The 15,349-nt window shown below is 30.2% G+C and overlaps 1 protein-coding gene across 1 annotated transcript in view; it reads right to left on the bottom strand.

Annotated features, from left to right (window-relative positions):
* The window catches only part of LOC142238680 (uncharacterized), a 339,972-nt gene that overhangs the window by 21,765 nt on the left and 302,858 nt on the right, over positions 1-15,349 (bottom strand). The window contains exon 3 of the mRNA XM_075310386.1: positions 13,184-13,368. Within this exon, the coding sequence (XP_075166501.1) occupies positions 13,184-13,368 (185 nt within the window). The remainder of the gene's footprint in view (positions 1-13,183; positions 13,369-15,349) is intronic.

The raw sequence follows: 15,349 nt of genomic DNA on the forward strand, positions 1-15,349 counted from the left end.
GGAGTAGAATTAACATAGTAACTATAGGTTAGATTAGGTTATGTGGCAGCCCTATGTATCAGGCTCACTTAGACTATTCAGTCCATTGTGATACCACAGTGGTGAACTTCTCTCTTATCACTGAGTGCTGCCCGATTCCATGTTAAGCTCAATGACAAGGGACCTCCTTTTTATAGCCGAGTCCGAACGGCGTTCCACATTCCAGTGAAACCACTTAGAGAAGCTTTGAAACCCTCAGAAATGTCACCAGCATTACTGAGAAGTCTAACAAATTTTGTCTAGATTGGGTCAGATTTAAATATATGTATATCGGAACTTACACAGTTGCAATAAACAAGTTTACGAGAAATTTGTGCCCATGTTTCCAAATCCACTTCCAGGTGAATGTGAATCAATTCCACGATTTTCGTGTCCTACAATCCACTTTCACCGGAATTTTCGTGAAATCAATTCACTTGCAAAAGTCTTGGTGAAAGTTGAATTATGTCCAAGATGGGTGTATTTCCGGTTAAAAAAAGTACTCGCGTAAAAAATTTGAAATGTTTTATATTTAATGCATGAGTTTTATTAAAACTGCGTCATTTTTAATTAAAAAAAAAATAATAAATTATAAAAAGTCTATTGATTCCACTTATTTTGATTTCCGCCTTAGCTTACTGAAAAGTTCAAAAAAGAACACCAAATTTTCACGTTCGTGGATTTGACGTGAATAGTGGAAGTGGAATTGAAGTGGATATCGGAACATAGGTGTTGATCTTTAGAAATTGCTAAGATTTTCTTCAGAGTATTTTTTACCGCAGGGTCTACATCTATGTTCTTTTTAAGGTCGACTAATATGGTTCATATTTCAAGTAAATTTAAGAACTTATGATGAATTTCAAAACGTCGACCATTTAACGATAAATAAGGTCATCTAGGTTTTGTGACATGATCTCCCTCTGTCACCCCTGTAAATTTCAAATCAATCAGATAAGTTGATTTTTTTAAGTATACTTGGAAACAAAAAATGGGGCAACTAGTACCCTCCCAGCCCTGAAAAATAGGTTTGGATGCAAACCACTTCATTCGATTAAAATTAAATAAGTAAATTAAAAAAAAAATCGGTCACGGAAAATGTCAAACATTTTTCTATTCGCAAATCAATGTTATTACATTCTAATTTAAAGGTATTGTACCCTATTGTAGGGTATAGGCTTGCTGCATATACTTTTGTATTGGCAAACCTACAACTCTGTATAGCTAATGAGTTTCATGAACATATCCATTACCTATTAATATAACCAAAACATCCGTTATACTGGCCGCTTACACGTCCATATTAAATTGTAAAACTTATGGGTTTAGTCTGAAATGCACAGTCACAAAAAATGTAAACGAATATGTGAGTGCGTGTGTATATGTCTATGTCAATGTTTGCTTATAATGTTTACATGTTGAGGGATATTCATCAGAATTCAGAAGCCTACTCAAGTGTGGCCCCTATATGTGTGTGTGTGTGTATGGATGTATGTGAATGAAAATAGCATGTGTGACCATCGCCTAGAAGTATGCTGCTATATTAATGCATGTACATGTTTATTATGCATCATTTACCATGAGAATGACGGTCAATTTAAGTGACATTGTATGTTCTTGTTTTTTTTTGCGAATATGTAAATGTGCGTTGTGAATATATAAGCTATTATGGGCTCTGATATTTTTCATTGGTTTTGTTTGTGTTTTGTATAAACGTGTAATTAAATGCCTATTTAATGGCAACAAAACAAAAAAAATCGGGAAATGGTAAAAGTATTTTCCCTTTTGCTTAAATATTTATTATTAAATTCACTCACACAATAATTTTATACCTTCACACCCATACACTCACATATGCATCGTAACACCAACACGATAATTAAGCAAAACAAACATGCAAACAATTATAGCCATCATAGACATCAAGGCAGCTTAAAAGAGGCTCCATCGTTGTGTGGTAAAAAAACACGAAAAACAACCTTAACATGTTAACATAATTACAATTGAACAAGAAGTCAGCTCATCAGTGGCTCCACAACGACTGTCAGAAACTAATTAAATAATATAAACATTGTTGTTTTTTTTTCAACATTAATATCGTTGAAAATTATATAATTTAAAGTTTTGCTAGAAATGAAATGGTAATTCTGGCATTTCTCTATTTTTCTGTTTAAACTTACAGAAGAAATTACGTTAAAAAATTTGTGACGGAAGTTTATTAAATATGGAGCCATTTCCCACAATTAGCTCTCCAGAATTGTTTATTTAGTTTCACACACTGCCTACTAAAACTTACTAGTTCGTTTGAAATGCTTCGCCAATTACCCAACCTAAGCCATAACGAATGACTTTGTTATTCGGTTTGTAACTCATCACTATAGATTTGAATTTGGAAACAAGTAAGGAACATTTCACGTAAATTGGATTATAACATAACGTTTGCCTGTATGGTCATATGAGAATAAATCGGGAGAATGAAATAAACGACCGATTCAAACCAAATGTGGCACAATTTACGACACTCAAATGTACTCCTTGTATACAATACGTCAGATATATATGGGAGCTATATCTAAATTTAGACTTTGATCACAAAAATATTTACCAGGTAGGCAGACGGACAGACGGTCAAGGCGAGATCTACTCAGGGGCCAATTCTGAACATTATTTCCAAAGACATTATGTGATGGGAGCCACCGTCGTGCAATGGTTAGCACGCCCGCCTTGCATACACAAGGTCGTGGGTTCGATTCCTGCTTCGACCGAACACCAAAAAGTTTTTCAGCGGTGGATTATCCCACCTCAGTAATGCTGGTGACATTTCTGAGGGTTTCAAAACTTCTCAAAGTGGTTTCACTGCAATGTGGATCGCCGTTCGGACTCGGCGATAAAAAAGGAGGTCCCTTGTTATTGAGCTGAACATGGAATCGGGCAGCACTCAGTGATAAGAGAGAAGTTCATCAATGTGGTATCACAATGGACTGAATAGTCTAAGTGAGCCTGATACATCGGGCTGCCACCTAACCTAACCTAACCCAAAGACATTATGTGTCTTTCTCGTCTCCTTCTGTGTGTTGCTAATATATGCACTCATCTTTTCCACAGTGTGGCGCAGGCTATTAAAAGACCAGAGTTAAATGTTTCATCGCTTAATTGCATTAAAAAACCTTTTTTGTTTGAGTGCAATTATAGAAATAAAATTTGGAGAAAATTTTCTATAATAAATATATAAATTTTTTAATACAAATATATATAATTTTGAGAAAACTTTTCTTTAAAACTAAAAATTTGATCAAATTTTTTATAGAAACAAAATAATGACAAAATTTTCTATAGAAATAAAATGTTGAAAAAAATTACTATAGAAATAAAATTTTGAAAAAATTTCCTATAGAAGTACAATTTTGTCAAAAATTTCTATAGAAATAAAATTTTGACAAAATTTTCTATAGAAATAAAATTATGACAACATTTTCTATAGCAATAAAACTTTGACAAAATTTTCTATAGAAATAAAATGTTGACAAAATTTTCTTTAGAAATAAAATTTTGACCAAAATTTCTATGAAAATAAAAATTTTATAAAACTTTCTATGGAAATAAAATTTTGACAAATTTTTCTATAGAAATAAAATTTTGAAAAAATTTTCTATAGAAATAAAACTTTGACAAAATTTTCTATAGAAATAAAACTTTGACAAAATTTTCTATAGAAATAAAATTTTGACTAAATTTTCTATAGCATTAAAATTTTGACAAAAATTTTCTATAGAAATAAAATTTTGACAAAAATTTTCTATAGAAATAAAATTTTGACAAAATTTTCTATAGAAATAAAATTTTGACAAAATTTTCTATAGAAATAAAACTTTGACAAAATTTTCTATAGAAATAACATTTTCCATAGAAATAAAACTTTGACAAAATTTTCTATGGAAATAAAATCTTGACAAAATTTTCATTACAAATAAAATTTTGACAAAAATTTCTATAGAAATAAAATTTTGACCAAAGTTTCTATAAAAATAAAAATTTGATAAAATTTTGACAAATTTTTCTATAGAAATAAAATTTTGAAAAAATTTTTCTATAAAATAAAATTTTGACAAAAATTTATATAAAAAAAAAATTTACAAAAATTTTTATAGAAATAAAATTTTGACAAAATTTTTTAATATAAAAGAAATAAAGAAGAACAAGAAGAAATACAATTTTGACATAATTTTCTCTAAATATTTGATCAAATTTTCTATAGAAATAAAATGTTGACCAAATGTTCTATAGAAATAAAAATTTGACCAAATTTTATATAGAAATAAAATTTTGACAAAAATTTTATATAGAAATAAAATGTTGACAAAATTTTCTATAGAAATAAAATTTTGACTAAATTTTCTATAGAAATAAAATTTTCTATAGCAATAAAATTTTGACAAAATTTTTTATAGAAATGGGAGCCACCGTGGTGCAATGGTTAGCATGCCCGCCTTGCATACATAACATCGTGGGTTCGATTCCTGCTTCGACCGAACACCAAAAAGTTTTTCAGCGGTGGATTATCCCACCTCAGTAATGCTGCTGACATTTCTGAGGGTTTCAAAGCTTCTCTAAGTGGTTTCACTGCAATGTGGAACGCCGTTCGGACTCGGCTATAAAAAGTAGGTCCCTTGCCATTAAGCTTAACATGGAATCGGGCAGCACTCTGTGATAAGAGAGAAGTTTACCAATGTGGTATCACAATGGACGGAATAGTCTAAGTGAGCCTGATAAATCGGGCTGCCACCTAACCTAACCTTCTATAGAAATAACATTTTGACAAAATTTTCTTAAGAAATAAATTTTTGACAAAAATTTCTATAGAAATAAAATTTTGACAAAATTTTCTATAGAAATACAATTTTGAGAAAATTTTCTAATATAAAAGAAATACAATTTTGACAAGAAGAAATGAAATTTCGACATAATTTTCTTTAAAAATAAAAATTTGACAAAATTTTCTATATAGATAAAATGTTGACAAAGTTTTCTATAGAAATAAAATTTTGACAAAATTTTCTATAGAAATAAAATTTTGACAAAATTTTTTTAAGAAATAAATTTTTGACAAAAATTTCCATAGGAATAAAATTTTGACAAAATTTTCTATAGAAATAAAATTTAGACAAAATTTTCTTAAGAAATAAAATTTTGACAAAAATTTCTATGGAAATAACTGTTGACAAAAATTTCTACAGAAATAAAATTTTGTTGTTTTTTTTTTTTATTTCAGCTTTAAAGCATGCATTGACTAAACTACAAGTGTAGCTTAACCAACAGAGGAAAAGAATGTTTGTCAAATTTATTTGGGCAAAGCCCTATAGACTGCAAGATGGTTGGATGGACGCACGTTTCGGAATTACCACATTCTTCATCAGCATCCTCTACTTGCAGCAAAACTATCAACCAATTATCAGAACAAATTCGGGTAATTCACTAAACCCAAAGTGAACTACACTTGAACCTTCCGAAAAAATGTTTGATAGTCGGCTACTGCCTAAACAAATTTGCAATCATATCTCTTTTCCTTTGCCACCGTCAAATCATCGATTTGAGTGCAGTTGGCTGGGTTTATTTTGAGCGTGCTTCCTCTTTTTTTCCTTCGCACGTTTCGGAATTACCACATTCCTTATCAGCATCCTCTATTTGCAGCAAAACTATCAACCAATTATCAGCATAAATTCAGGCAGTTCATTAAACCCAACAATGAACCACACTTCAACCTTCCGAAAAAAAAGGTTTTACATGATAGCCGGCTTATGCCTTTTTTCGGAAGGTTCTAGTGTGGTTCATTGTTGGGTTTAATGAACTGCCTGAATTTATTCTGATAATTGGTTGATAGATTTGCCTCAAGTAGAGGATGCTGATGAGGAATGTGGTAATTCCGAAACGTGCGCTGAAATAAAAAACAACAACAATGATTAAAGGAAAAAAACCAACAATAACAAAACAAAACGAAGGAAAAAAGAGGAAGCACGCTCAAAATAAACCCAGCCAACTGTACTCAAATCTATGATTTGAATAAAATTTTGACAAAATTGTCTATAAAAATAAAAATTTTATAAAATTTTCTATAGACAATTTTGACGAAATAATATTTGCTCTGTTTGGCAGTTTCTTGGTAAAATTTGGTAGGTGCTTATTGCCTCGAGTGGCAACAATTGCACCACGAGAAAGTGTATCAAATAGACTTTACTGAAAAAAGAGAAGCAGAAGCACTATTTTAATAACTGTGGAGTGCACCTTTGAGTGTACACTTAAATAATATTGTCGTGAGACCAAAGATTTCATTTTCTTCAAATGCGAATGCGAAGTTTGCTTAGCGCAGAAGACGCATTTCTTTGATATACACTTTTGTTTCCTTGTCCAAAATCGATAAACTTTCCAATATAGTCGTGTTGTCCTTATAGTTAGGTGACTCGATTTAAAAATTGTCATTTTAATTCTCGGCTTTTTTGGCTCGAAATCAATACCAACAGAATCTTTTGTGTAAAGACGAAATCTTTGGAACCGGGCATGATTTATTCTCAGTGAACGACCGACCACTAGAAGTGATTTTTCATCTCAAGTGTAGCTGTAATCGCTCATAACTTCTCTCCAATGGGTTTAATCGAGCATGGTGTCAAAGTAAAGCTGATTTGAATGAAATTTACATTTAATTTCGTGTATACATTAGCTGGATGTCAAGAGGAGCTATGTAAGTAATACTAAATGTTCAAGATTGGGTGGACTTAAGAAAGCCATTTGTAAGGAGTAAACTATTGGCAGATTACATACGTAAAGCTAGCAACTTATTTTTTAAACTACTCAAAGCATACGTCAAGAATGGAGTGTAGAAATTTAGATTACTTCCATACATTTTTGTCCCATAGGTTATAACCAATTATTTTATACAACAAAAATAGGATCGTTTGACTCAGCCAGCTACTCTGTATGTTAATATCTAAGCCGATATTTTCCTAAACTGTTAACACTGTTATTGTCATTTCATTCACTCACCGTATTCATAAGAATTTCGAGAATATTCGTGTATAGCCTTCAATATAAGCATCTAATTATGGTCAATGGACAATGCTAAATACGAGATTTTTTTCGTCAAGTCATTTCATTCGAAATATTTTCTTTATTAAATACACATTTCTTTTATATTTCTTTCTTGTCATCAGAAATAAGAGTTTTAGTGTCACACAATGACAAAGAGTGATCACAATAATGCCATTAGACAATGAATGGAATGAATGCAATAATTGAAAAATTAACCCATTTAGTGGGCGTAGAAATGGTAACGCTTGAAGTCGACTCTTGGTATATTCGTACAGTAACAACAATGGTAGTTGTTGGAGCAGAAATTTTGTTGCTAGTTGTTGAAATTAATTTTGTGTTTTTTTTTTTGTTTAAAAATCTCTCCCTCAGGCCACACACATTCAAACCACTCATATACTCGTATATGAGATGGTAAAGATGACAACAAATTTTTATGCCATTTCATTATATTTTTTTCCCATTGGACTTTCTCTTTCACAGTTTGATGGCTTTGTATTCGAAAAGCGAACGAAAGCTCAACATATTCATATATGAATATCCAATGTTTCATTACAAACTGACTGAATCATTCATTCGTTCGTTCATATTTTGATAATTTTTGTTTTGTTATTATCTTATATAGCAGTAGGATTTATTGATTATCGAAAATCTCTTAATCGTCGTTAGCCATTGAGGGTTCATTTAGGCCATTAATCGTTTTATTGCTACTTTTTCTTAGTTTTTCGTACGAAGAACTATCAACACAAACAATATCACAAATGAACATATCCAATGAAATCAATTTCATTATAAATGCTCAAAATTTCATTAAATTTTTAGCAAAATAAATAAAATTTCTTTATGTTTAAATTAAATGGAACAAAATAAAAAGCTCCCTTCGAGTATCCGATAATTTATGATAATTATTACAGAATATATTTACTAACAAAAGTCAGCAAAAGAGCTTTAAAAAATTATCAAATTTTTAATTTTTTTTAGAATAGAGCAGTTGCAGTTTTTTGTCGGCAGATTTTTTCTCAGTAAAACTTTGCACGAATAAGCACATAGTTACCAGCTGGTTTAAGTCATCAATAATCATACGTGTAATATATTTCACAGTATCAATTAGAAGTGTAGTAAAAAATATGGATATGTTTATTGTTTTAATTGGCTTAAAAGTTATGAGAAGTTGGATGGCGTTCCCTTACATTTTTGCTAATTTTAGCAATAAATTCAGGAAATTAATGAGGTTTTTCTTCTATAGATTTGCATTGCATACTTTAAGACATTGCACGTGTCCACTGAAAACATTATTGTAACAAAGGGAAAACTGTTCTCAAATATCGTATGGATCAACCTCAGGACCGGTACACGGTAGCCACTTGAGTCAAAATTAATCTATCACGATTTTAATGATATTCTACCGAATACAAATAATCTCATTTTGATTTTTTTGATAAAATTTAGAAAAACATATTTTTTCAAGAACTTTTTCTGATTTTTTTTTCATTACCTAAAAGTTTAATTTAACTAAATTCCTATTTCTTAACAAAAAATTAAGATTTTCGAAAGTAAACGGTCGCAGTAGTATCCATAAAAAAACTCGTTCTGAACTTACTTATTATTCTATTCAAAGAATAAAAACAAATGGAATAGCATACAAAAGTTTTTTTTTCTGATTCAATCACGAAATTAATTGATCGAAATAATTGTTTAATTGAAATGTCTTCAGTCACAGAAATTATAGTATCAATTAAAAAATTAATTGATCAAATTAAAAAATTGATATTATTAATTTTTGTGATTGATTTTTGTTTCCATTTAAAAATTTGTTAAATCAATTAAATTTTTAATTGAATATTTTTTAAAACTCAATGTAGACTTTAATTAGAAAACTTTTCGTGAAAATTTTTTCTGCGAGTCCACATCATTCAGATTTCTCTTCAATTAAATATCTTATAAGAGCACCTATTTTCTTTGGAGGGGCATACTTTGCCAAATGTACTGCGGCAACCGTGTACAAGACTTTTCGCTGGCGTGTATGGACCTGTCGCAGTCAAAACGTATGGAAGGGACCGGTTTTTATACCCTGCGCCATACTGTGGAACACGGTATTATAAGTTAGTGCATATGTTTGGAACACCCAGAAGGAGACGAGACAGACACATGATGTTTTTAGCAATACTGCTCAGGATGGGTTCCTGAGTCGATCTAGCCATGTCCGTCTGTCCGTGAACACATTTTTGTAATCAAAGTCTAGGTAGCAATTTAAGTCCAATCGACTTCAAATTTAGCACAAGTTCCTGTTTTGGGTCAAAATAGAACCCTATTGATTTTGGAAGAAATCGGTTCAGATTTAGATATAGCTTCCATATATATCTTTCGCCCGATATTGAGTTACATGGCCCCAGAAGCCAGAGTTTTAGCCCAATTTGGTTGAAATTTTGCACTAGGAGTACAATTAGTAGTGAAATGGGTTAAGATTTAGATATAGCTCCCATATATATTTTTCGCCCGATATGGACTTATATGCCCCAGAAGCAAGAGTTTAACTCTAATTTGCTTGCAATTTTGCACAAAGGAACAATTAGTACTATAGTCAAGTGTGCAAAATTTGATTGAAATCGGTTCACATTTAGATATAGCTCCCATATATATCTTTCGCCCGATATGGACTTATATGGCCCCAGAAGGCAGCCCAATTTGATTGAAATTTTGCACTAGGAGTACAATTAGTAGTGTAGTCAAGTGTGCTAAATTTTATTGAGATCGGTTTAGATTTAGATATAGCTCCCATCTTTCGCCAGATTTTCAATCATATGACCGACCACATAGTTCAAAGTTGTATTCCGATTTAAGTGAAATTTTGTACAGAGAGTAGAATTAACATACTAAGTATGCATGCCAAATTTGGTTGAAATCGGTTCAGATTTCGATATAGCTTCCATATATATGTTTTTCCGATTTGGGCAATAATGACCAAAATACTCAAATTTTCCATATAAAATCGCCACTGCTAAGTGGAAAACTTGTAAAAATGACTCTAATTTTCCTTTATTTCTAATACATATCTACCGACCGATAAATCATAAATACACTTTTACGAAGGTGCCTCAAAATTGGTTCATATTTAAATGTTTCATATATTTATACCTTGCGCTACACAGTGGAACATTGTGTTCCACCACAGCGTATTAGCCGACTTAAATATAAAATCTATAATTATTGTAGAACTCTGTGCAGATCTGGTCAGATATACAAAATATATGTGTATGGGTGCATATAGCATCCAACACATTGGACAGATTTGATGTGGTATCGAAAATATGGATTTACAAAGTGGGGCAGGGTGATGAAAAATTTTTTTACCAGGAGTGTAATATCTTCGAAAATTTAAAAAAAATTACATAAACTGGAGCATCAGTATCAGTTCTGTGATAGGTCTATCTGTGGTTATTACCATTAATTTTCCGTGGAGTTGTATTGGACTCGTATACTCAATTATTTGTTAAGACACCGAAATTGACATAAACTGGAGCATCAGTATCAGTTCTGTGATAGGTCTATCTGTGGTTATTGGCGTTAATTTTCCGTGGGGTAGTATTAGACTCGTATGCTCAGTTATTTGTTAAGACACCGATCTTATGTGCAATTTTAACAGGAGGGGAATAATGTAAAAAACTATTACAGAATAAATGAATTGTAATTAAAAAATTTGACAAAAAGGTGACACACAATTGTAAAAAGTGTGTGATTTAGTGACACAACACAAATGAGTCACAAAATTATCACCACTTGAAAAAGTGACAAATTTACCACTAACGTTGTAAAACGGTAACATATTTGGGATATTTTCGAACGAAGGTGTGCCTTTGTGATGGTGAAACTTATATTAATCCGTCTACTATGAATAATATACGAATAACCGTATTTCTGAATGAAACAGATCAAAATGCTTTTATAAGCTTGTAAAATATAAAATGAATTGTCACTGGAATAAATGTGACAGCCATCGCACGAGCCGTTTAGAAATGATAGCAGCTTGAAATTGGTTGTAATATATATCAGCCACGGTGTAGTATTAGATTAGGTAAGGTTAAAGTGGCAGCCCGATTAATTTTCAGGCTCACTTAGACTATTCATTGTGATACTACATTTACCCTGAAGTCTTACGGTACGGTCACACCAGGCAAATATTTGACAACAACCAAAAAAGAATTAGTCACCACAGAGAAACCAGCAAACATTATTTGCTTATATTGGATACATATCATCACGGTAAGAGCGATTTCAAAAAAACTGTATCAAGATATTTCGAAAATGCTCCTGGAAACAAGTTTGACACTCATTTTGGTCAAATATTTGCCTAGTGTGACTATATCTTAGTCTTGTCAAAATGAAAACCCTTACCATTAAAACAACAATACAATTTTTTTTCTTTTTAACTTAACGAGACTCTAACCATAACTTATGACATTTTTTCACACCTTTTAAGATTAGTATAAATTCATTACATACCACTTCTTCTAGCATTTTATTTAAGACTAAGACCCAAGAGTCATTACTTTTTGTAGTTACGGTAAAAAGAAAATCTGGCGAAGGTCATAATTCTACTATTACCAAAAGTCCGATAAAACATTGTAACAGTGAGGGAATAAAAAACTGTTCAAATCATAGCAGAAGCATCAGCTGTAATATTAGCGGTACTGTCATGCTGGTTAATTTAGGTCGATATCTACTACGTTACTGGGGGTGGTGGTGCTGCGTGTTCATTGGAGTTAAGTTTGTTTTTTTTTTTTGTCAACAACCTACAACACCGCCAGTCACATCAACGACAAAGTTGGCTTTGTAAATAACCAGCATAATGGTTACAATTAAATATGACAAATTATAAAGCTGGAAATATAGTTCAAAGCAATTTATGTGTGTTACGGCAAAAAAAAAATTGCCAATTGTAATACCACAAAGGGTTACAAAATGGAAACTATATTAACGTTTAGCTTTGCTGATCGATGGTAATTTGCAGCGCTGCAAAATATTTTTTGTGAGAAAATGGGTGAAAATTATAAATGAAATTTTTTGGAAGTTTCTCTACAAATTATAAAAATATATTCAAAACATATTTCTGATGAATTATTATGATGCTAAATATTTAATAATTACAAAAAATAAAAAAAATGTTTAAAAAATATTATTTTTTTTTTGAAATAAGGAATTGAAAGCTCTTATGAAACATAATGAAAATTGTCATAAATATCATAAATTTTTTTCTATTTACGGCCATTTTCTTGTAACACCGTTAGACTTTATCTTCTCTCCGGTTAACTTTAACTGAAAAATTTTCAGCAGTTAAATTTCTAACTGGTATGTGGAATATATAGGCAAGATGACAGATATGTCCATGGTACGGTTTAAAAGTTCGTTAGCTAACGGAGCACTAACGGAGCTTCATGAGAATGGGGGTTAAAAGGAAAATCATTTTTTGAAGCTCAAGGTCTTTTGAATAACTCTATTTATTTTTCCTAACATTTAAAATTTTTTGTTGTTTTTTTGGTTGGTTCAATTTTAATGATATACTTCGTTAATATAACGGAGCTTTTTCTACCGGAATGAAATTTTCATTTTTATGAGAGCAAAGCCAAGAAATAATTGACCTGAACAGTTTTTGTTTTCTATTAAAAAACATTTTTAGGAACAAAAGAAAATTTCGTTTCTATAAAATTTCGTTCTTCAGAACTTTTCTGTCACTGTAGAAATTGTCGGTTTTTAATAATACCAAAATTCATACTACCCATTTCAATAACCCTTTAAATTGTTTGGTTTCCAAGTCAAGCACAAATTAAATAAACATTACCGTTGAATAAACGCCAAAAAATAAACAAATAAATAAAAAACATAAATTTCGGTTACCGTAACCATAAAATAGTGTCATCATCATTACCGACATCAACGTCATCATCACCAACGTTGTCACGAACAATATGACAGCGTAATGAATTAACTACCTAATTTAATGATGCGAAATTTACACGCAGCCACTGCATAATTTAGATGATGTAATTTTAGTTTTATTTTTCTTTAGTTTGTTTTTTATATTGTCACAACTTACCAATCATAAGTAGTGCTGCTGTAAAATGAGAACTAGGAGGTCCTGCTAAGCCTGTAGCACCTAAAGCTGCACCACCCAATGCACAGGCAACACCACCTAAGGCGACCACAGCTATTAAGGCACGTAAAGGAGGACCAGCAAACCATTGGCCACAACAACCTTTACCCGAACGTTCTGAGGGCGATCTGAAAGAGCAAAAGAAAACTTGACATTAGTTTATTATGATTTTTTTTTAAATCAAATGCTTTGTTTAGTAGTTTCGAGAAGGAAAACGAATTTATAGAACATTTTCTCTCAAACAAAACAAACAAAATTTTATGGAAAATTTTCTGCCAAACAATTTTAATTTTATTATAAAAATCTCGGCTAAAAAAAACAAACTTATAAAAAATTTTCTGTCAAACTTTTATAGAAAATTCCCCGTCACACACAATTTTATAGAAAATTTTCTGTACCACAAAATTTTATAGAAAATTCCTTGTCGCACACAATTTTATAGAAAATATCCTGTCAAACAAAATTCTATAGAGAATTTTCTATTAAGCTACGTTTTATAAAAAATTTTCTGTAAAATAAAATTTTACAGACATTTTTTTAGTCAAACAAAATTTTATTGGAATTTTCTGTCAAACAAACATTTCAGAACATATTCTGCAAGACAAAATTTAATAGGAATTTTTCTATCAAGCCAAATTTTATAGGAAGTTTACTGTCACACAAAATTTTATAGAAAATTTTCTATCAAGCTACATTTTATAGAAAATTTTCTGTCAAACAAAATTTTATAGAAAATTTTCTGTCACACAAAATTTTACAGAAAATTTTCCGTCAAACAAAATTTTACAGAAAATTTTCTGTCACACAAAATTTTCTATCAAGCTACATTTTATAGAAAATTTTCTGTCAAACAAAATTTTATAGAAAATTTTCTATCACACAAAATTTTTTTCTGTCACAGAAAACTTTCCGTCAAACAAAACTTTACAGAACATTTTCTGTCACACAAAATTTTATATAAAATTTTCTATCAAGCTACATTTTATAGAAAATTTTCTGTCAAAAAAATTTTATAGAACATTTTCTGTCACACAAAATTTTATAGAACATTTTCTATCAAGCTACATTTTATAGATAATTTTCTGCAATAAAATTTTACAGAAATTTTTTGTCAAACAAAAGTTTATAAGCATTTTCTGTCTAACAAAATTTTAAAGAAATTTGCTTTCTACTTTAATTTAAAAATCTGTATTTGATACAAAATTTTCTAAAAAATTCGTTTCACAAACAAAAACTTATAGAATACTTTCTGTCAAACAAAATTTTATATAAAATTTCTGTCAAACTAAATTTTACAAAAAATTGCCTCTCAAACAAAATATTATAGAATTTTTTCTTTAACAAAAATTTTATAGACATTTTTCTGCCAAACTAAATTTTACAAAAATTTTTCTTTCAAACAAAATTTTATAGGAAATTTTATGTCAAGCCAAATTTTATAGAAATTTTAGTGTTAAATAAAATTTTATAGAATTGTTTATGTCAAACTACATTTTAGAGAAAATTTGCTGTCAAACAAAATTGTAAAAAATTTTTCTTGTAAAAAAATTTTCTTGCTCTTTTAATTAAAAAAAAAATCTGTAAAAAAAGCAAAGATTTTATCTGATACAAAATTTACTGTTAAAAAAATTTTTATATTTTGTCAAACAAAATTTTTTAAAAATTTTTTCTATCAAAAAAAAATTTATAGAAATTTTTATGTCATACTAAATTTTAAAGAAAATTTTCTGTCAAACAAAATTGTAAAAATAATTCTTGGTCTTTTAATTAAAAAACTCTGTAAAAAAGTAACAATTGTATCTGATACAAAATTTTGTAAAAAATTTCGTTTGGCAAATTTTTAAAAAAAAAAATTTACAAAATGCCGTGCAATGCAAAACTTTCTATAAAATTTCACTTGACCGATTTTTTTAAATGAAATCATGGTTACTAGAAGGTTAGGTTAGGTTAGGTTAGGTTAGGTTAGGTTAGGTTAGGTTAGGTTAGGTTAGGAGGCAGCCCGATCTATCAGGCTCACTTAGACTATTCAGTCCATTGTGATACCACATTGGTGAACTTCTCTCTTATCACTGAGTGCTGCCGGATTCCATGTTAAGCTCAATGACAAGG

Source organism: Haematobia irritans, chromosome 5, assembly GCF_050003625.1.
Source record: "Haematobia irritans isolate KBUSLIRL chromosome 5, ASM5000362v1, whole genome shotgun sequence".
In the NCBI taxonomy this organism is placed as follows: Eukaryota; Metazoa; Arthropoda; class Insecta; order Diptera; family Muscidae; genus Haematobia; species Haematobia irritans.